Source organism: Cannabis sativa, chromosome 5, assembly GCF_029168945.1.
Source record: "Cannabis sativa cultivar Pink pepper isolate KNU-18-1 chromosome 5, ASM2916894v1, whole genome shotgun sequence".
Lineage (NCBI taxonomy): Eukaryota > Viridiplantae > Streptophyta > Magnoliopsida > Rosales > Cannabaceae > Cannabis > Cannabis sativa.
In genome coordinates, this window is record NC_083605.1 from 70,363,972 (window position 1) to 70,387,189 (window position 23,218).

At 41.7% G+C, this 23,218-nt stretch overlaps 2 protein-coding genes across 3 annotated transcripts; one reads left to right on the top strand and one right to left on the bottom strand.

Moving 5' to 3' along the window:
- Window positions 1–164: 164 nt before the first annotated feature.
- LOC115715623 (vesicle-associated protein 2-1) lies at window positions 165–4,283 on the top strand. 2 transcript variants are annotated; one of them, XM_030644279.2, is made up of 7 exons: window positions 165–666; window positions 1,669–1,739; window positions 2,507–2,588; window positions 2,795–2,910; window positions 3,375–3,497; window positions 3,657–3,731; window positions 3,904–4,283. In XM_030644279.2, exons 1-7 carry the CDS (start codon window positions 600–602, stop codon window positions 4,039–4,041), a joined length of 672 nt encoding a protein of 223 aa, XP_030500139.1. In that variant the 5' UTR covers window positions 165–599; the 3' UTR covers window positions 4,042–4,283. The 2 variants fall into 2 exon arrangements, with proteins under 2 accessions (XP_030500139.1, XP_030500140.1); XM_030644280.2 differs by having other exon boundaries at window positions 232–666; window positions 3,663–3,731.
- Window positions 4,167–22,698, bottom strand: LOC133038479 (uncharacterized). Its single transcript, XM_061116643.1, has 4 exons — window positions 22,636–22,698; window positions 8,535–9,470; window positions 4,612–8,379; window positions 4,167–4,211 (listed from the first exon to the last, which is right to left on the bottom strand). The coding sequence occupies exons 1-4, from the start codon at window positions 22,696–22,698 to the stop codon at window positions 4,167–4,169; spliced, it is 4,812 nt and encodes a 1,603-aa protein (XP_060972626.1).
- Window positions 22,699–23,218: the final 520 nt, after the last annotated feature.

A 23,218-nucleotide genomic window follows, 5' to 3' on the forward strand; every position in this document is an offset into this window, starting at 1 on the left:
GTTTAGTTGAGAAACAAAACAAGGTAGAACAGAATGAACATATATACATAATAATTAAGGTGACACGTCGACATATGATTAAGGTGACACGTCATAGGGACCCACATCCACTCTGGTACACCCTTTCTTTTCTTTTGAAGCGGGCATCAAACTCCCATAGTTTGACACGTGTCACACATAAGGTTTCTCTCTCTGTTTTATTTTTTTCTTTCTTTCTAGGGACCAACCTTGATTGAAGGTCTGCCATAGCACATAATCCAAAAGCTTCTCTCTCTATTCTATATGTGATTATTGAAGATTAAGGGTGAGTGAGTGAGTTGGAGACCGATCTTGGTGCCGAACAAGGAGTGTTTGCTTTCACCATTTGGACCAAGCCATATCCAATCCCATCTCCACTTCTTTCTCCTCTTTCTCTCTCTCTAAAACTCATCAACATACAACCATTCTCTCTTTTCAAAACATTGCTTTATTATTATTATTATTATTATTAATTGTCAAAATAGATGGGATGGTATTTTGGTAATGATTGAATGCAATACAAAAACAGGGATTCAAATTTGATTGATGAGATACTACTTTTTTGAAAGAGGTTGTTGATCATGACTGCTCCTTCTTCTAATGCTAATAGTCTGATCTCTGTTCTTCCTGATGAGCTCAAGTTTCAATGTATGCTTCTTCTTCTCTTCTTCATTTTACAGCTTTTTTTTTCTTAATGTCTCAAAAAAGTGTCAAATTTTGTGTTTCTTTTTTCTACCATCAGGGGAAAGTTTTCTTTTTTAATTTATTTATTGTTGAATAGATTTGACTGTGTAAATCGTTTGGGTTTTTATGAAAAGGGTTGATAAAAAGAGCAGAATTGATGTAGAAGAGATTATTAAGTGGGTGATTTATCTTTGAATTTTGTGCTGTGTTGGTTAGTATGGATTTTTTTTTTTAATTGAACAAGGTTAGTATGGATTTTTAGAGCAATATGTTTGTTTACTTGTTGGGTAGAGAAGGGTTTGTTCAAACATGAATTTTCTTCACTTTTGGTTCTAAGAAAGATCAAAAGGTGGCAAGGTAGATAATTTCAGGGTTATTATTGCTTATAATTCTTGGATTAAAAATTAAGGAAAGTGATTACAACTTAATTATATTATGTAAACATCTTCCCTTTAAGCATTAAAAACCAAAAAGTATATACAGTGTTCCTATTTCTAAGAGGTTTGCTTTCTTCCCAAGTTACTTACAATGAATGATGTCTTACCTTTTTATTTTAGTGATTTCTATAGACAAAGCAAGTTAGCCAACTTGAAACAAGTTTAAAAATAGTTTGGTAGAATAGAGAAAATTAAAAGAAAATGGTACTTTTGCAAATACTTAACAAATAGGAAACATGTACCATAACATTAACTTTATTATCATAATTTGATGCTACCTTACTGAATTGCTATTATGAAGATTGAGTTTAATTAGGGATAGAAAATCTGTGATTAGGCCTATTGGATGCTTGTTATTAACAATTTGAGAAAGAAAAACAAATCAGAAATTCTGCTGCACCATCCAATCAGGTTTTCTTTGAATCTGCAGTGTTGTGAATATTTAACTTCGAGTTTAATCCGATTGGACATTTTTCTTCTCTTATTCTTAAGTTATTATTGGACTAATGATTGTGGTTTTTGTGATCAGTTGAGCTGGAAAAGCAAACCTTTTGTGATCTAAAAGTTGTCAATAACACAGAACATCATGTTGCGTTTAAGGTATATGTCAACCACTATGAACTTACATTTACACTAGCAATTCATTACAATCAGGCCGGCCCTGAGATTTATTGGGCCTTTGGAAGGCCCTTATTTAAAATATATGTGGCATTATTAAAATTTAATGAAAAAAAATGTATATTCTAAGATTTGAAAAAATTTAATAATTTTTTTTATTAATTTTAAATTTTATTCTATTCTTATTTTTATATTTTTATTTCCTCCCAACCAAACGTTACTAAGTGCAGTCCTAATTATAATTATTCACATTTTTTGTAATGACACGTTTATTATACAGTATTCAGAATTAGAATAAATTAATAGGAAAATATAATGGAATAAATAAAGAATAATTTGAATCAATATTTGTAATATGTTATTTATTAAAATTATTTAGAAATAAAATAATAATAATTTATCTTTTTTTCCTTTATGAAGAAACGTAATAGAATATTTAAATTGATTAAATTTTCCTTTATTGTTATATTATAATATATAGTAATTATCTTAAGACATATTTTAAAAGATAAAATTGTCATTGTATATTTAACATTAAAAACGAAAATAAAAATAAATAAAATTTTTTACTTTTAATAGCATTCTTTTAAAAAAATAATGGGAAAGTATTCCATTTCTTTTATGCTATATTATAAAGTTTTTCTTTTTTAATTTTAATAAAGTAAGTAAATATGACTATCTTACTGTTGATTCTCACTATTTAATAATAAATTTACATGATGTTTTTTCTTTTCTTTTTTATTGTGTAGGTCAAAACCACATCTCCTAAGAAGTATTTCGTGCGGCCAAACACTGGTGTTATACTCCCTTGGGACTCATGTGTCATAAGAGGTGTTGCTTGTTACATTGTTAGCATCTTGAATTTGAATTAACTAGCACAAAATGAGCCTATTTTATTTTCACAAACAACAATGAAAAATTAGCTTATTGCAGCCAAAATTAAGAAGAAACATATTGTCCTTGACCAATATGTAACCTGCACTCCATACTATGAGTACTCATAAACAAAGATTGGATACTAACTTTTGAATTTTCAGTGACCCTCCAAGCGCAACGAGATTATCCCCCGGATATGCAATGTAAAGACAAATTTCTCTTGCAGAGTACAATAGTTTCTCCAAATACTGATGTGGATGACCTTCCACAAGATACTGTAAGATGTTCTGCTTTTAATTATGACAAAATTAATGTTTTGTTTGAATACTCGATTTGTCTTTCCTTCGAATAGTGGTGAAAATCGGTCAGTTATGGTCGGTTTTTATAATTTTATAACTGACTGTTTAGAAATTATAACCGTATAAAACCGACCGTACGGTTTTTGGCAGTTTTTAGTGATTTTTCAGTTTGGTAGTTTTCGACGATTTTTTGTAGTTTTGAGCAGTTTATTGCAGTCTTTGATGATTTTTGCAGTTTTTTAATTTAACCATTTCTATATTTCAAAAACCGTATAAAACTGTCATGTCAAAAAAATTGAAACCGACCGCCAAATTCAGTGATGACGTGAAACTGAAAATTCAGTTACGGTCTGGTAGGTTTCGATTTTTCAGTTTTTATGAACACCCCTACCTTCGAAGAAAACACTAATGTTTGCGGAATTTTGTTCCATATTTTAAACAGTTTACCAAGGAGGGTGGAAGGGCATTAGAGGAGTGCAAGCTTAGAGTTGTGTATGTCACAGCTCAAGGAAACTTAGACGATGAAACAACAAGGAGCTCTATGCGCAGCCCCGATACCACTTCTGTAAGTTATAAAAATTGCGTAGTTTTCTTTGCTTTTGATCTCGGGTTTTCTTTCACTGCTTAACAACATTAATACATATGTGATATAGTTAAAAATTACATTTTAAAGTTATTGAAATTATTAAGTCTGTTGCTAAAAAAAGTGTTTCGTTTTATGTAGAACCAGACTATACAACAGCTCAAGGAAGAAAGAGATTTAGCGATTAGGCAAACACTGCAGCTTCAGGTGGAACTGGTTAGTACAATAATTATTCTTCTACTTATTAACTTGATTTTTTTATTGAAATGGGAACTTGAATTTAATAATAGAAAACATTGTAATAACAAATTGGATTTGTAACATAGTTTTTTTAAATTTGTAGCATGATTACTCAATTTAATATATTTTATTTATATGTGTGATTTAGGATTTGGCTAGAAGGCGAAAAAACAGGAAAGGCGACCCTGGATTCTCCTTTAGGTTCGCCGTAATAGTGGGATTCATCGGAATAATGGTGGGCTTCCTTTTTAACCTATTGTCCTCTTCACCAACTACACAAAATTAAAATTTATATGTTCAAATCAAACTTCTTCATAAGACCTTTTCTTAAAAATATATATATATAAAAAAAATTGTTTTTTTTTTTTTAGTTTTTTGGGTTGAATTTATTTGTATACACTTTGTCAAGTTTCAGTTGAGATTGGAATGGGATGTTTGCTCGTTTCCTTCTTTTCTCTGTATATTGAAAATCTTGCAAAATTTATGTTATGAATTTCCTCCTTTATAGATTATGAAACTTTTGGTCCTTTTCGGTTTTGTTGCAAAATTTATTTTATGAATCTCTAAATAAATAGATGGCTCATGAATTAATGATTAGCATAATATTGGTTTTTTCTTTTTTTTGCAAAGTAATTTTTTTTTTTTTTTTTGAAATGGAATAAGATTTTATTTTACCAGAACGTTCATCCATTACAATAGATAGTAAATCTGAAGGAGCATTAAGCTCACTAAAGATACAACCTGACAAAAAACAAGACTTTCTCGCAACGCAGTGCGCGGCCTTGTTAGCAGATCGCTTAACAAAAGAAATTAATACATTATTTAAAGTAGAGATCATCAGACGACAATCTTGTACTATCATACCAAATTGGGAAGGCATTTGAACCTCACCATTAATAGCTTGCACCACAACTAAAGAATCACTCTCAATTTCAACATCCGAAAGATCATGATTCTTAATCCAGCTTAACGCTTTTTTGACTTTAATAACTTCAGCAATTTCTGGAGTCACTACACCAATTTTTCTAGTTGACACAGCTTCAACTAGGTAACCGGCCTGATCCCTTATGATTATTCCCACACCAAAACAATTTTCAGCTTCAAAGATGGCTCCATCAACATTGATCTTGTATTTGTACACAATCGGTTTCCTCCAATGCTCCAGATCTTTACTATAATTCACATTAAGTAAAGCCTCTGATTTTTGGTTTTGAGCATTTCTCCAACTAACAAGATTAGTTCTAGCTAATTTTACCACATCCAAAGCTTTAGTACTCTTATTATTCCACAGAATGTCATTTCGGGCCAACCAAATCCTCCAGGCTACCATTGCAGCCTCTTCGACAACAGACTGCTGGTTTTTTGCTAGTAAATCCCCAAACCAGCTATGAAAATCAGTGGCTGCCTCTCCATTGTATCCCACCATAGATATATTCCAACAAGATCTTGCAAATGGACAATGTAACAATACATGGGAAATGGATTCAACTTCAACATTACATAATGGACAAGTTAAATCCACATGCACATGTTTAGTTGTGAGTTGTACCTTTGTTGGAAGGCACCCCGACATCGCACGCCACACCAGATGATGCACCTTAGCTGGAACTTGCATCTGCCAAAGCTTCTGCCAACATGATTCTGCACCAGTACACGGCCACGCCCCACTTTGCTGCTGCAACATTTTATACGCGCTGCTAACCGAGTACACGCCAGATTTTTCCTCAGACCAAGACCAGGTATCAACAGCATCAGAATCGCTGAGTTGGATTGCTAAAATTCTCATGCTTTCTTCCTCAGTAAACATGTCATATATCAGTTCCTCATCCCAGGCTTTGTCTTCCATTTTCATCAGGCTATCCACAGTTCTGCCAACAAGATTCGGGTGAGAAGTTGTGATAAAATTACACCCAGTTCCAGGCAACCATGGCTCATTCAGTATCATAGTGGACTTCCCATCCCCAATAGCTTTTCTAGCTCCCATCCGAACCAAGCTTTTAGCCTCCCATAAGCTTCTCCAAATAAAGCTAGGATTCTGACCCAATTCAGCACTAAAGAAACTCCCATTCGAATAATATCTTGCTTTATAAATCTTTGCCACAAGAGAATTATCATTAGTTACTAGTCTCCACCCTTGTTTACCCAAGAAAGCCAAATTATAGTCCCTTAAATTACGAAATCCAAGCCCCCCAGCATCCTTATGCCGACTCAATCTTTGCCAACTCATCCAACTAACTCCCTTAGTAGTAGAGTTAGATTGTGATTTCCACCAAAATTTCGACATTAATCCTTCAAGGTGAGAGCAAATCTCTTTAGTAAGGAGGAAGACACTCATAGCAAAACTAGGCAAAGCTTGGGCCACAGACTTCAATAAAATCTCTTTCCCAGCCTTAGACAAGAACCTAGTTTCCCAACCATTGATTTTCTTTTTCATTTTTTCCTTCAAGAATCCCAGAATGGCATTCTTACTTCTCCCCATAGTGCAGGGAAGTCCAAGATAAGTGCTATGTTCAGAAGCAGCTGCCATACCCAAGAGACTACACACTTGATCACGAATTATAGCATTAGTGTTATTACTAAAGAACACAGATGACTTATTGATGTTAACCTTTTGACCAGAAGCTTGTTCATAGATGGCCAATAGATTAAGTACATTGGTAGCTTCGAAGGTATTAGCTTTGCAATACACGTAGCTATCATCCGCGAACAACATGTGAGATACAATAGGAGCTCCTCTAGCCACCCGACAACCAGATATCCATCGTTTTTGCACAAACCGTCTGACTAATGAAGAGAACCCCTCAGCACAAACAAGAAAAAGATAAGGCGACAAAGGGTCACCTTGGCGAATCCCTCTGCTTGGAGTAATCGGCCCCATTACATGACTACCATGAGTAATGCTATACTTAACCGTAGAGACACAATGCATGATCAAGGAGACAATTTTCTGATTGAACCCCATATGAAGCATCATTTGCTCAAGAAAAACCCACTCCACTCTATCGTAGGCCTTACTGAGGTCAAGTTTTAACGCCATATACCCCTCTTTACCCATCCTTTTTCGTTTCAAATAGTGCATTATTTCAAATGAGATCATGATGTTATCAGAGATCAACCTTCCCTCCAAGAAAGCACTTTGATTTTCAGATATGACCGAAGGTAGAATTCCTTTAATTCTATTGGCTAGAACCTTAGAAATTACCTTGTATATGACATTGCACAGCGAAATCGGTCGAAGGTCACTCATAGACTCGGGATGTTTCTTTTTAGGAACAAGCACAATGTTAGTTTCATTTAATTCAGAACAGAAAGAACCTGAATCAAAGAAACCTCTAACATGGTTAATAACATCACTGCTTACCACATGCCAAAACTTCTGAAAGAAACCCGGTGTCATACCATCTGGGCCCGGTGATTTATCCGGGTGCATTTGGAATAGAGCCTTTTTTACTTCTTCATCTGTGATCGGCTGTTGGAGATAAAAATTATGCTCATTCGAAACCACCTGAGGAATGGAATTCACCACCTCAACACAGTCGGCCGAAGATGAAGTGAATAAATTCTGAAAATAATCCGTCATAACATGGGGCAAATCACTTTCCCAATCCGACCATGTACCATCTTCCCGTCGAAGCTTGTGTATGGAATTATTTCTTCTTCGAGAGCTTGCCATAGCATGGAAGTATTTAGAATTTTGGTCCCCTTCTCTCAACCAAAGTTGCTTCGATCTTTGGCGCCAAAAAATTTCACGTTGAAGAAGCACCTCCTGCAACTTAACTTCAGCTTCCTTATACTTTTGAATGGCCACGGGGTCTCTGCCTTTCTTCCAACATCTCAAATCCGCTTTACACTCTTTGATTCGCTTTTTAAAATTTCCACTAAAATCACTTCCCCAAGCCTTCAGCTTCTCACCGCAGTGGTGAAGTTTTTGGGTAATCGAGCAATCACCACTACTCTCCCAAGTTTCTTTAACAATTTGCAAACACATTGGTTCACGGAGCCAAGAATTTTCAAACTTGAACGAACGACTGGCAGCAACTTGAATTACATTATCTAACATCAATAATAAAGGACAATGATCTGATGTAGATACCTCTAAGTTTAGCAACTTAGCAATGGGAAACAAATCTAACCAGTTTTGGGATACCACAGCACGATCAATACGAACTTCAATCCACGCATTTGTACCTCTGCCCTTCTCCCATGTGAAGGGATAACCGTTCAATTCCAAGTCAACCAAGCCACAAGCATCCAAAGTCTCACAAAAACCATCCACTAACCAGTTGGGATAGGGGTTCCCTCCCCTTTTATCAGACTGAGAAGTAACGTTATTTAAATCCCCAACAATACACCAGGGAAGTGTTGAGCGATTTCTAAGAATTTTCATGAGGGTCCAAGTGTTTCTTCTCAAGCTCCTATTCGGCTCCCCATATAAACCAGTAAGCCTCCAATTACCTTTATCCCCTCCCATAGCCGAAGCATCAATGTAATTCTGACCAAACCCAAGCAAGTTAACATCCCCTTCAACTCTCCATAGCAACGCCACTCCACCACTCTTCCCTTGAGCATCAACCGAAAAAGCACCAGCAAAATTAATTGCAATACGAAGCTTTTCTATTGTTTCCTTCTTTGACAAAGTCTCACATAGAAAAACTAGATTGGGTTTCTTTTGGATAATTAAATCCTTAATGAATTGTATGGCCCACGGGTTCCCAAGCCCATGGCAATTCCAGGATAATACACTCATGATGATTGGTGGGCCTGAACACCAAGGCCCACCTGCTCTTCGTTTTTTTGGCTATAGTTGACTTCATCAACATTATCTACCATAGTATCATCAACCATACGTGATATCCTCTGCTCAACATTCTCTGTACGTCTCCTTTTTGTTTCCAAAATTAACATAGTTTCCTTTTCAGATTGACTGATTACCCTTGCCTCCTCATGAGAATCTTGGTCATTACTCTCCTTAGCATTAACTTCCACAAATTTCTCACTCTGCCGATTTCTCTGAGCTATCTCCATTCGCATCCCATGATCTCCTCCATAATTTTCTCTATCAATCCCAATTACAGCAGAATCATTAATTATCCCCTCCACCCGCCTGCTCCGGCTCCGATCACCACCATCAGCAACTCCTTCCTCCTCCTCACGCCCTGTACGCAGCCACTGGGCTCCTATCAAATAGTTCTTCTTTCGAGTAGGCGCTTTCATCCACTCTCCATACATACGAATCGAATCATCATAGTGTTCTTCAAATCTCTTTGGACAAAATTTTTTAGAGTGACCAATAAGGCCACATATGAAACAAAACATAGGAGCATGTTCATATTTGAATGTAGTCCAAATCCAATCCCCATTTGGCTTAATCAGTTTCTTGCGCCTCTTCAAAGGTTTCTCTATGTCAATAGTGACTCGAACTCTGAGGTAATCCCGCCATATTCCGACAAAATTCTTCGGGTCAGACTTCACGTACGTGCCAATATAATTGCCAACATGTTTCACAACCCAATCAGACATGAATCCATACTTCAAATCATGCAATTGGATCCACATATCCAATTTATGCAGACGAATCAATCGAGGGTCTTCCCCCCTCTTCAACCTATGAAAAACAAATTGAATACGATTAAAGGTCCATGGACTTCCGTCAATAACAGCCTGGATATCGATTTCATGGTAGAACTGAAAAAGATATCGATTGGTATCCAATTCCTTGACATATTTGGATATAGAAGATACGCTATCAACTTCACTTCTATTTTACTATTTACACTTTTGTTAAATGTTACTGTTGTGTACACAAGTGTACGTGACATATTTTTATTACTTTATATTATTTTATTTTTTTAGAATAATATTAAAATTATTTCAAAATAAAAAATAATCATTTAAAAAGACAAAATTACAAAAATATTAAAAAATAAAGAGTAATTTGCGGCGAAACTTCCTTATGTTTTAATTTTTATACACTTAACCATCTTATCTATGTTTTAGTTTTAATACGCTTAACCTCCTTATTTTTTATTTTGGTGGAAAAACCCCCTAAAGTTTACTTTTCTTTGCAAATTTAAAGTACACTTAACCCCTTATCTTTTCTTTTTTTGTGGCAAAACTCCCTTATGTTTTAGTTTTAATACACTTAACCTCCTTATCTTTTATTTTGGTGGAAAAACCCCCTAAAGTTTACTTTTTTTTGTAAATTTAAAGTTTTAGTTAGATATTACCGTTAAATACTAACTGGATTACTACTGCATTGACTTCGAGGTTTTACCGTTACATATACACAGGTGTATACAGTGGTCATCTAGTTGATATTAAACGGTAATATTTACCTAGCGTGTCAAATTTACAAAGAAAAATAAACATAAGGGGGTTTTGCCACAAAAAAAAATAAGGGGTTAAGTGTATAAACATTAAAACATAAGGGGATTTTGCCACAAAAAAAAATAAGGGGGATAAGTGTATAAAAGTTAAAACATAAAGGGGTTTTGCCACCATAAAAAAAGATAAGGGGGTTAAGTGTATAAAAATTAAAACATAAGAGGGTTTCGCCGCAATTTCATTTCTTCAATTCTTCCTCTGCTATTACTTTTCTTCTTATATTCTTCTATTTTATTTATCTCGACAACTATAATTAAGAGTGGCAAAACGAGTTTCGATACGACACATGAATACGAACACGATACAAATTTTATGAGTTAGGATCAAAAAATTAGATGCAAATTGAAAACGAGTCAACACAACTTGACACGAAATAAAAACAGGTCAAACACAACACGATCCTCTTAATACTAATTTGACACGTTTGACACAATTTTTTAAATAAAATAAATACAAAAATTATTAATAATAATATAATTATATACAAATAAATATTTCATGATTCATTAAAAAAATTTAAATTTAATTTTTTTTAACATGAGATTAAAAACATTTTAAAATTTTTAATTTTTATTATATATATATAACAAACTATATACACATAAATATTTACAAGTTTTTCAATGCAATCTAAATTTATTATTTTTCTCTACAATTCTAGCTTTAATAATAGCAAAACAGGTCAAAGTGGGTTAATATGATATGATTTTTTACAGGTCGAGTTAGGGTTGAGAAAATTAAATAAAGTCAAAAAACACGTCGACAAGCATAACACAAAATATAGAAACGAGTCACATAAAATATAACACAAACACGACACAAATAAAATTGAAACAAACTTACGCTATTCTAAACATTAAAGAACGAAAATCCTACACATCATCTGTTATTCATTCCATGTGACAAATCAAATTAGTTATCATATTCTAACAAAATTAATTGGTTGTCACATGGCTCCTTCCTATCATCAAATAATTATTTTTCAAAAATAAGTTTTTCAAAAATAAGTTTTAATAAATATATTCTCTTAATATTTTTTTAACCTAAATTACATTTAATAAATATATTATCTTTTTATTAAATAATATGCTAATAGAGATGATTTTCTGTGGGAAATTTGACATTTTATGCTAAAAAAATGCACATGGTGTTATTTTATACACAGAAAATATACATTTAATAATTATTCTTAACTTTCAATTTTGTTCCAAAAATACCCCCCTCATTTCAATTCTCCCCAATCTCTCTAACTTCCCTCTCTCCTCACTCTCTCTTCCTTTCTCGGTTTCAAGCTCACCACCGTTCCCCCATTCGAACCTAACCCTCATTCTCACCACCGCACCATTCGAACCACCACACCATTCGAACCACCACACGCAGTCGACCCACGAACCTAGTCGACGTCGACCCACACGAACCCATTCGACCCCACACGAACAGTGACGACCCACGAGACCCGAACCCCACGAAACCCACTTGATCCTAGTCAACCCACGAGAGCCACTCGATCCCAGTCGACCCACGAGCCACTCCATCCGTTCATCATCGTCCCCGGCACCGTCGACGAACCAGGTATGGGCTTCCTTTAATTTTTTTTTGCAATTTATCCTTTAAATTGTGAATCTGTGATATAACTGAAATATGTAGTTTATTAAAGTTTCGAATTGCTAGTTTTTGTGTTTGGGGATGAATGTAGGCTGGGGAATTAGTTTTTCTGGATTTTGGTGTTTTGTGCGATTTTATGTGACTTTAATGCGATTTAATATTGAATTCAAGTTTTTGTTAGGGATTTTGAGCGATGTTATGCGATTTTGTGCGATTTTTGCTAGCTTAGATAGTTTATGTTATATTATGCGATTTTTGGCGATTTTTGTGCGATTTACTCTGAACAATGGGTTCTCTGTTATATTATGCGATGTTCATGCGATTTTTGACGATTTTTGTGCGACGGGTGGTTTGGTAATTGGTGGTCTCTAAATAGTAAAGAAGATCCTGTAAAACCTCTAAACAATTGCACAGTGAAATCTCAAAATACACTTGAACAAAACTCACCACTCTCTCTCTCCCTCGTTTCAAATTCTTGAACTCTCTTTATTTGTTTCACAAAATAAAATAATAATAATAAAAAAAGGATGTTATTTAACACCAAATAAGGGGCAACAAAGAAAAAAAAAAAGGCATTTTACATAAATGTATACATTTTCTTAAATAATTACAAAAAATGTCCCCTGATTTCGCCCAATATACGTGGACCAACCGGACAGGGACACGTGGATCAAGCAATTCACAATATTTGCTAAGTCTTTTATGCCACAAGGTAACGTCCCGGACATAGGTCCCGGAGAAGGCACATGGAGCTTAAGGTGCTCCCGGAGGCTCACACAACGCTAAGGCATCTCCGCGAGGTGTCAGGCTTCTCCTGAGCAATCAAGTCGTATTAAATGTCGCATGGGAGGAAGCGTGTTGGGACTGCAACACGCAATAAAGTCTGACGGCACAACCTCCAACCAGCAGCGCCACAGTAATGATCATTTAAGTCTAGCGACGGCTACACTGTGAAGAGTCACGTCAATCAAAAGGCAATAAGGACATTCCACATAAAAACCCTACAGCACCTAGGGATTTGACCATGCATTACCCATGGTATATTCATTGGGAATACCCAACTTTATGGATACTTACAGATACACTTGTAAGGACAATTCTAGGGATTACCCCACCAAAAACACTATAAATACCCCCTCAAAGCTCATTTAATGGGATCGAGGATCTTGGGCTGCATATGAGCAAGTAGAGTAAATACTCACCAAGAACATTCTCTGTATTTATAAGGGTGACATTCCCCCAAGTATAATCTCTGTATTAAATACATCCATAAATAACAAAGACTCGTGGACTAAGGCTCATTAACGCCCCAACCACGAAAAATCCTTCTCTCACTTTCTTACAGCTCAATAGTATTATAATATTTTACTAGTTGCCGAAAATCTCGGTCAACATTTTGGTGCTTTCATTAAGAGCTGAAGAAAGCTACTATAAACAAACATTTGACTTCACAAACATGGTGGAGACAAGAAGTACTCGTCAGCCTCGTCCTCTGGAAGACGCTCAAGACCCAAATGAGGAAGATGTAGCCTCAAGAGCAGCAGAGGAGTCCGAGGAAGAAGAAATAGTCCCCGATGATGACTACGAGGGAAACCTCGACGAGTATGCCTATGACGAAGGTACTTACTCATAATTGGTGCTTCTCAGACAAAAAGCTATCGATCACGAAGCCGAGATCGAAGCTTAGAAAGCACAAAACCAGAAAATGCAGGAAGTGATGCTGGCCATGCAAAAAGCCATGGAAGTAGCTGGCATTCACGTGCACCCCAAGGCAATGACCGCTGGACCCGACAAGGAGCCAGAGACGTCTTCGCCTAATTCCCAGCAGCAGAAATCTAGGGAGCCTAGCCCTATAAGATACCCTGCTGAAGGGAATCAAACAAAAAACCCTACTTCTACCCCAGGGCGAAAGAAAAAGGTGCAGGATCCGCGAAAGGTCCGCTCAGATTTTCCTAAAGGGAGAGGTCCGCAGAGGGGCAAGCCCCAAAAAGGGAGCCTTGGCCCTCAGGACCGAGGGGACCGAAAAAGCGTTTTCGTACACCAAGAACCCGGGGTAGAGGAAGAAGAGGACAGAGATGTCCTCCCGTTGATCTGAGAAATCAAATCAACGGGAACCAAGGTGATCTCCGAGATCACCTTGACCAAAAAAGATACGGACCCGTGGTCTCCTCGAGTACGTTGAATGAAGGAATTATGGTGGAACTCGCCATACTTCGAAAAGACATTGCCCGAGTCTCCCGGAGGCAGAAGGGAGACGACACCGACTCGGACAGCGAGGATCGAGAGCCATGTGCTAAGCACATCTTAGAGGCAGAGCTCCCTAAGAACTTCAAGATGCCCGAAATGGCAGCTTATACCGGGAACTCCGATCCTAGCGACCACCTGTCACGGTTCAACCGTGTCATGACGGTCATGAGGGTCAGCAATGACGCGAAGTGTCTGTGTTTCCCACTTACTCTAAGTGGGTCCGCGGAGTAATGGTTCAAAAAACTGGAACCAGGATCCGTGGGCTGTTGGAACAAGCTACAGACCAACTTCCGGAGACAGTTTGTCGCCGCAAGAAAGGTCAATCTGGAGGTCAGTGCCTTTACTAATATCAAGCAACTGCCCACCGAGACCTTGAAGAATTACATCAAGAGGTTCCGAGAGGAAGCCTCGAAAACCAAGAAGGTTGATGACGGATAACAGCTTGCACTTCTCCAAGCAGGCATCCGTACTGGGACTCCTTTCTGGAATGAGTTGCAACAAGAAGGAGCTGCTAGCCTCCAGGACTTCCAGAAGAGAGTCCAAAAATATATCAACCTCGAAGAAGCCCAAATCGTGGCTTATGGAGGCTACTATCCCACCGGAATAGCAGGGTATATGCCCGGAGTATCGCCCTCGGGTACTGCCCCGACCGCAACTCCACAAACCAGTGGCATACAATTCTCTACTACCCCCGGGTATAGCCAGGGCCAAGCCTTGGCACCAGCATCATCTCATTTTGGCAACCCGTCCGGAGTGAATGGGCAAGCTCCTTCACACTCTACTCCGGCTGCTAGCCTGACAGGCCCTTCCCAGGGATCAAGGAGTAAAAGGTCCTCTAAGGGCAGCACCCGAACGGGAGAGAAGCGCCAGAAAAAGGGGTACACCCCCCAATATACTCAATACACGGAGCTGTTAGACTCCCAAGAGCGTGTGTACTTTGCTACTAGGCAAAATACACACTACCGGAGACCACAACCGTTGTACAAAGATAGCTCCCAGAGAGATCCGAGCAAAAGATGCGAGTACCACAACGACATTGGTCATAGCACCAATGAATGTAAGAATCTCAAGGACGAGATCGAAAATCTAATCCGATTGGGCCACCTCTACGAGTGGATCAAGAATAGGTTGCCCCACCTCAATCCGGGTCAGGTGACCGCGGGTATGCCTCAGGGAACACCGGGGGGTACAGCAGGAGTATTGGCTCCAACTGCTCCCACGGGCGACGCCCAGCATATCCCCGGTCTGTCGCCCCAGCCTAATGGAAGGGTAGCCATGATCTCTGGAGGTCCCCATATCGGAGGGACTACTCGCAAGGAGCGTAAGCGATACGCCGGGGCCGCGAAACACAATGAGGTATGGGAAGTTACTCAACTCCCAGCTCAAAGGCCCCGGTTGATGGACCAACCCATCACGTTCACGGAAGAAGACGCCAAGACGGTGCGCTTCCCTCATCATGACCCATTGGTCATAGAGACCCCCATCGCGAATAAAGTGGTGGCCAGAGTCTTAATTGACAATGGGAGCTCCGTGAACTTACTCTTCAAAGAAGCCTTCACCGTGATAGGCTTGACAGATCGGGACCTCTCACCCAATGGGTCCCAGCTCACAGGGTTTAACGGGACGACACTTATCCCAATGGGAAAAGTAAGGCTCCCCGTCACCTTGTGCCCGGACACCCCCCAGAGCACATTCAAATACTGCACCTTCGTAGTGGTGGACTGTCCGACAGCCTACAACGCGATCCTTGGCCGACCGGCCCTGGTAGACTTTGGCGTAGTCACTTCAATCCGACATCTGTGCCTAAAGTTCCCTACCCGGGAGGCCGGAATCGGAACTGTAAGGGGAAACCAGGGGGAAGCAAGACAATGTTACAATGTCGCAACCCACCTGCCCGTGCTAATGGTCCGGGAGTCAGCTGAGCCAGAAGTGGCCGAAGAGGATGAGTTGGACCCCCGTGTAGGGTCCGAAAGAATCGTGGAACCAATGGAGGACATCGAAGAAGTATTAGTGTGCGACGTCGACTCCACCAAAGTACTCCGGTTAGGGAAGAACCTAGACCCGGAGGAAAAAGAAAAAATAATAAAAACACTGAAGGGCGCCATCGACATCTTTGCATGGCGCCAAGAAGACATGACTGGCATAAGCCCTCATGTCATCACCCATGTACTCAACGTCAATCCGGACATGCCTCCCGTCGAGCAAAAGAGACGCCCGCTCGACTCGGTGAAAGCCGAAGCTCTAGAGAAAAAGGTGGACAAACTTTTGACTAACGGCATGATCCGCGACGTGTACTATCCGGAGTGGCTGGCCAATCCGGTCCTGGTGCCCAAGCCGAACGGAACTTGGCGAGTTTGTATAGACTTCACCGATCTAAACAAAGCTTGTCCAAAGGACTACTTCCCGCTGCCCAGGATCGACCAGATGGTAGATGCCACTTCCGGATTCAAACTGCTATCCTTCATGGACGCCTATGCTGGGTACAATCAAATAAAAATGCATACGGCGGACCAGGAGTGCACTAGCTTCAGGACCGATAAGGGGGTATACTGTTACCTAGTCATGCCTTTCGGACTGAAAAACGCCGGAGCAACCTATCAAAGAATGGTTAACCGAATGTTTAAAGGCCTCCTAGGGCGAAACATGGAGGTTTACGTGGACGACATGCTCGTCAAATCCAAAGCATGCAACAGCCATGCAAGCGACTTAGAAGAATGCTTCGAAGTTGTCCGGAGATACAGCATGAAGCTCAACCCAAAGAAATGCACCTTTGGAGTCAAATCAGGAAAGTTCCTGGGTTTCATCGTCAGTCAAAGGGGGGTTGAGGCAAATCCGGAAAAAATCCAGGCTCTCCTGAATATGCCATCTCCCAAAAAACAATGTGCAGAGCCTGACCGGGAAGGTAGCTGCATTAAGCCGTTTCATCTCACGGTCCACGGACAAGTGCATACCCTTCTTCAATGTGCTAAAGAAGTGCCAAAAGTTCGAATGGTCGGACGAGTGCGAGGAGGCATTCAAAAAGCTAAAAGAGCACATGGCCAAGCCTCCTATCCTATCAAAACCCGTCCTCGGAGAAGACCTATTTCTTTATTTGGCCGTCTCCGAACACGCGGTCAGCGCTGCCTTGGTCCGGGAAAAAGAGAAAACTCAACATCCCGTGTATTATGTCAGCAAGCGCATGATAGGGGCCGAAACAAGATACTCGGTCATTGAAAAACTGGTGTTTTGCCTCCTAATGGCGTCAAGGAAGTTGAGGCCATACTTCCAAGCCCATCCGATCAAAATTCTGACCAATCACCCGCTCCGGCAGGTTCTCCAAAAACCTGAAGCATCCGGAAGGCTCCTCAAGTGGGCAATGGAGCTAAGTCAATTCGACTTGCACTACATACCCCGAATTTCTATAAAAGGCCAAGCCTTGGCGGACTTCATTACTGAATACAACGAAGCCGAGGCAACCGCGAATACGCCGGTACCGCCAATCCCCACATGGAGGGTATTTGTGGACGGAGCCTCCAATGAGAACGGTTCCGGAGCTGGAGTGGCTATGATATCACCAACTGGACTGCGACTCCAGGCGGCCCTCCGATTTGACTTCGCAGCTTCAAACAATGAGGCCGAATATGAAGCCCTGATAGCAGGGCTGAAATTAGCAAAAGTTGTAGAAGCCAAAAGAGTGGAAGTCTACAGTGACTCCCAACTGGTCGTAAACCAGGTATCTGGAGAAAAGAACGCTCACGCGGACTGTCTGGCTAAGTTAGCCTCAGATAGCGAAATCGAGGAGCTGGGGGTAGTACTAGTGGAACGCTTGGCAGAGCCAAGCATCAAAATAAAAGAGACCACACTAACGGTTGGGCAAGAACCCAGCTGGATGGTCCCCATCATAAAATACATAACAACAGGTGAGTTGCCCCAAGAAAGGGCACTATCTCGGAAGATTCAATATCAGACTCATCGTTATGTAATGATGGATCAAATTCTCTACCGAAGAGGACTCAGCATGCCTTATTTAAGGTGTGTATCGGACCCTGAAGCTAGACAAATCATGCTAGAGGTCCACGAAGGGTTCTGTGGAGATCATACGGGAGGACCTAGTCTCTCAAAGAAAATATTGAGGCAAGGGTACTTCTGGCCAACAATGAAAAAAGATTGTATAGACTATGTCCAAAAGTGTGACTCGTGCCAAAGGTACGCGAACATACCGAGAGCTCCTCCAAATGAAATCACCCTGATGACTAGTCCCTGGCCCTTCGCGGTTTGGGGAATAGATCTTATTGGGTCCCTGCCAACAGGAAATGAAGGAGTAAAGTATGCAATAGTAGCAGTAGACTACTTCACCAAATGGACAGAGGCTGAGCGTATGAAGACAATAACTGCTAAGAAAGCATTGGACTTTGTTATTAAAAACATAGTGTGTCGATATGGCTTGCCTCACAAAATAGTCTCTGACAATGGAAAGCAATTCGATTGCGAGGAATTTACTGACTTCTGCAACCAACATGGAGTAGTGAAAAGCTTCTCCTCGGTGGCTAGACCTCAAACAAACGGTCAGGCGGAAGCAGTCAATAAAATCCTAAAGGTCACTTTGAAGAAAAAGCTGCTGGCCTGCAAAAACAACTGGCCTGAAGAGTTGCCAAGGGTGTTATGGGCCTACCGGACGACCCCCAGAACCACGACCGGTCACTCGCCTTTTTCAATGGCGTACGGTTGTGAAGCGATGGTCCCGGTAGAAACGTTATTCCCATCCCATAGGAGGACGACTTACGACCCAGCCACGAATCAAGCTTTACTTCAAGAGGCTTTGGATCAAGTCGAAGAACTCTGGGATGAGTCTCAGATACGGATGGCAGCTTATCAGAAGAAGGTGACCGAGTATTTTAACTCTAAGGTTAAAAACAGAAAATTTGCTATTGGGGATATGGTCCTAAGAAGAGTCTTCCCAGCCACCCAGGAACCCGGAGTGGGGGTACTTGGGCCAAATTGGGAAGGACCATATGAAATCGAGGACGAAATCGGCTCCGGCACTTACAAGCTAAAAAGAATGGATGGAACCATTGTGCCAAGAGCCTGGAATGCCGATCACCTTAGAAAATATTACCAATAGCAAAAATATAACTTAGACTTTGTTCAAAGAGTTTGTACCGTCCAAATGTATACCTCCTCTACATGTTGAATAAAACTAAGTGCCTTAAAAACAAAGTTTCTATGCCACTCAGGGGGGTACTAGGGTATACCGCACGGACAGACGAAAAACAAACTAAGTAAAATATCTTGACCCAAAGGGCAGATCAAAAAATATGCACAAAAATAAAAAGCATAAGTATAAAAATCCTGATCCAAAGGACAGGTCAAAAAAGAGAAATATGTGGCAAAAGAGAGATCACATATAAATATCCTGACCCAAAGGGCAGGTCATATATATACAAATGGCCCGGGGACAGGCCTTAAAAAATTGTCTCCCCTTCAAATAAAAAACTGCTACCTAAATATATTGTCCCAAGGTAGCAGCAAATATGTAAAAAAAAAAAAAGAGATATAATAATAATAAAAGAAGTGGGTGGAATCCTGGTTGCACTGGGTTAATCTCGAAGCAGCTCAGTCAATGCGCGGAGGAAGGCGAGGTCCAATACGCGCCTCTACCATGGCATCAAGCTTCTTCTTCTTCTCCCGAAATTTGGCAATCATTTCCTCAGGTTTGGGGTAGAAGGTAAGCTTGATATTTTGGTCGTTGGTAGACCAAGCCATGAAGACTCCATCGTCGAAGTGCTTTGGGCACCGGCCGCAGGAAACAGGAGAAAGGAGCTCGGCTCTTTTTGCCTTCTTGGTGGCTTGTTCCTTGAAGTCCCTGAGCTCCTTCAGCTCCGCGACTAGAGCGGCCCTGGACTCTAAGTTTGCTTGGTGAGTTTCTCTAAGGATCTCACCTTGGCAACCATCTCGTCCAAGGCTTCCCTGGCCTCCCGGAGCTCCCTCTTGGTCTTTGCAGCAGCCTCACTTTCCGCCCTCAGTTCCTCTTGATGCTGGGCCTCCAGCCTGTCCCTCCGCTGGGCCTCATCTCGGATCATGGCCTCCGCCTGGGCTTCCCTCCGCTTGGCCTCCTCCTCATTGGCCTTGGCAGCCGCCTCCCAGCGCTCAGCAGCCTTCTGGTAGAGCTGCCTCTCCGCAGTAAGATCCTGAAGGACCTTCCTAACGTCGTTCATGTCCCCAAAATCAGACAGAACGAAGCCATGGTTAATAATATTCTTGGAGAGGCGGCCAGCCTCAGCAGCAAGCTGAACAACAACACAAGTGTAAGAAAGAATCCCCAAAAAGAAAAATAAAGGGAAAAGCAAAACTACAAAGCACTTACCACAGTGAGGGAGTGGCTGAGGTCCTGGACCTGGAAGATAGAGTTCAGGGAGGCGCAAGTTGCGAACCGCTTAGGCGCGCACCGGGTAAGCTGAGAAGCGAACTCGCCAGTCATCTCCGCGGGGAAGGGAGCCAAGGTGGGCCCAAGGAAGCGACGGAACCAGTCCGATAGGGGGTCCAAGTTAAGGTCCCACGGATCCTGGTACTCTAGGTTGTTGATGGTTTCCTGCACCTCAACCCGTAAAACCCTCCTAAGGGCTTCCACCTCGGCATACCCCCGGGAGTATTCGTCCATAGCATAGTTATGCTTGGCTATCCGGAGCTCTTGCCTCACCTCATCTCCAGGAACCGGAGTCAGCACAATGTTGGGAGGAGCAGGATGCTCTTCCATGGGAGAGACCCCACCATCAAGACCATGGGCCAGAGTGTCAGCTCTCCGAGGCCGCTTGGGCTCATCCTGGGCAATCATTTTGCCCTTGCGCTTGCGAATCAGAGCAATTTCAGGCTCTTCTTCACCTTCTTCAGCTTCCTCAGGAAGAGCCCGGAGCTCTCCTGCACCTTCTGCAACTTCCTCAGAAAAGCCCCATTGTTTTTCTTGACCTTCTCCCGGCAGCACCTCCTCGTCATCCACTAAATCAATAGTGTCGGGGGGAGCGCTGGAAGAAATCTTTAGAGCAGGGGCTATTGAGGAAGAAGTAAAGGCCGGAGGAGCCTCAGGAGTGTGAACCCCAGCAAGCTGATCCAAGATGGCGTCCATGGAGATACCTGCTACAACAAAAATAAGCAAGTGTTAGAACATCCGTGAGAAACCACTTACACAAGATATGGCAAATAAGCTATTCCTACCCGGACTTCCTAATTCGGCCCTAGCAAAGTTCTGAACTTTTATGCTGGCAGCATCATCTCCGAGATAACTGTCCGAAGGCCAGAACTAGCTGGATGTAATGTAAGCTGAAGGACCTAAGGGAACAGGCTCCGGAGGACCAGAACCCATCCGGGACCGACCTAGGAAATCTCCTAAGTTTGAAAAATAAAATTCCTTCAAACGATCCCCCCACCGGGTCGAGGGCATCCTAAACCTATACAGACGCTCGTCGAACCCTACGGGCCTACGACTGGCATATTCGCCAACAGAAGGAACATAAGGAATTATCAAAGGAGACTTACCACCGGCGCTGGAAGTGCTGGCACCAGGAGCCCCAGTGTTTGGCTCTGGAACCGAAGGCTGTGGCCTGGGAGCCCTTCTCTCCGATGAATCCTCAATGTGAAGGGGCTTCCTGGCACGACGATCTCCAATCTCTTCTTGAAGAATCTTGTCAAAAAATTTAGCCTCGGACTTCCCGGCAATCGCCTGGCTTCTTCTCTCCACCGGGCTCCCCACACAGAGCACCCTCCTGGAGGCCGCCTGGGCCTTAGAGTACGCCTTCTCCTGGGCCTTCCGGTAGAGATAATCCTGGTATTTCTTCTCTGCCGTGGCAATGATCTCGTCCCGGAAGGTCTTCTCCGCGACCGGCGCCCTCACATTGGGACAGATGACCCGGGAGAGGTTAGAGTCCTCCACGGATTGATGCGGAAGGATAAGTTTGGCCTTTCTGCAGTTCTCCGTAGTGACCAAACCCCCGACGTCAAGATCGGCTCGGTCGTAAGAAGCAAAGGCCTGGGCTCTCCGGAGAAAGGTCTGGGTAGGGGCGGTCCGTTGATATGGAGGGATCCTCACCCACTCAGTGAGGAGCTCCGGGTGGTCCATTGCCCTAAATCCGGAGGAAAAGAAAAAGCGATGGTGATACTCCTTGACGTGAGTCTGCCTATTATACGGGACCACCCCTTCGTTAGCAGGGTGGATCCGGAACCCATAAAAACCGTCCTTAAGTTTGTCCCCCTTCTTGGGGACGGACACAAGTTCATAAAAGTACAAAATTTCCGCCGGGCGGGGAGATCCCCATCCTCGGGCGGCATAAAAAATAAACAAGCCTGAAAGCAGGCGGTAAGCTTGGGGAATGAGTTGATATGGCGCAAGGCCGACAAAAACAAGAAAATTGACAAAGTAATCCTGAAGAGGAAGCATGGCACCGGCCATCAGGTGCGTTTGGCTCCAGGCTCCGAAGCCGCCATAATTGTGGTTGGGCGTCTTCGCGTCGCGAGGTGGCCGATGGTAGGTTCCTGAGGTGGAAGGCTTGATCCCAGCAACCTCCACAATGTTCTCCAGTTGGTGGGGACAGGTCAAGGTGGAATGAAGCTCGGCCGCTTCCCATCCGGTTTCCCGGGACTTAAACCCCTCCTAGGCAACGGGCCCCAAGGAGACCTCCTCAAGAGTAGCGATGCGCTTTCCACTTTTCTTTGAGGACTTTGAGCCAGAAGCAGACATTTTTCTATTCTGTGAAAAAAGAAGAGAGTAAAATTCCAGCAGTTAGGCCCCGTACCAAACCCTAAATCAAGAAAAAGGGAATGGGGGTCCCCTAACCACTGGAAAGAGGCCCCCTCCGGACACGTGTCACATGGGAAACCCTATAAGGATTCCCTGAACAAGTGTCGGGTGCAGTAAATTCGCAGAAGATGGCTTTACACGATAAAGGAAACAGAAAGAAAAGATCCTATTCTATGCCCTAAGCAACCATTGTACGAAGAGCGTATGGTCTTCTACAAAGAAAATACACAATAACAACAGAGGCATAACAATGGCGATCCTACAACTAGAGCAGTAAATTCAAAACAGACTACATGAAGAACTTAAACACTTGCATGCCCAGAAATCTCGAATGCAAACCCAGAAAAGAACAAACAGAATGAGTAATAGCATGCCATTCAATAATACCAAAGGATGCAAAAAACTTACAATGAAGTGTTGAACTGGGGGTCCTGATGCAGGTCGAGTGAAGACGAGAAGG

Excerpts from the sequence above, each read along its gene's own strand:
- LOC115715623 (XM_030644279.2), top strand. The coding sequence starts at position 600 with ATGACTGCTCCTTCTTCTAATGCTAATAGTCTGATCTCTGTTCTTCCT. Across the intron at positions 2,911-3,374 it reads ATGACCTTCCACAAGATACT|TTTACCAAGGAGGGTGGAAG; the intron begins GTAAGATGTTCT and ends TATTTTAAACAG. Across the intron at positions 3,498-3,656 it reads GCAGCCCCGATACCACTTCT|AACCAGACTATACAACAGCT; the intron begins GTAAGTTATAAA and ends CGTTTTATGTAG.
- LOC133038479 (XM_061116643.1), bottom strand. The coding sequence starts at position 22,698 with ATGTCTGCTTCTGGCTCAAAGTCCTCAAAGAAAAGTGGAAAGCGCATC. Across the intron at positions 8,380-8,534 it reads GCCAAAAAAACGAAGAGCAG|GAAACAATAGAAAAGCTTCG; the intron begins GTGGGCCTTGGT and ends TTGTCAAAGAAG. Across the intron at positions 4,212-4,611 it reads CTTCCCAATTTGGTATGATA|AGAAAAGAAGGAAACGAGCA; the intron begins GTACAAGATTGT and ends TTCAATATACAG.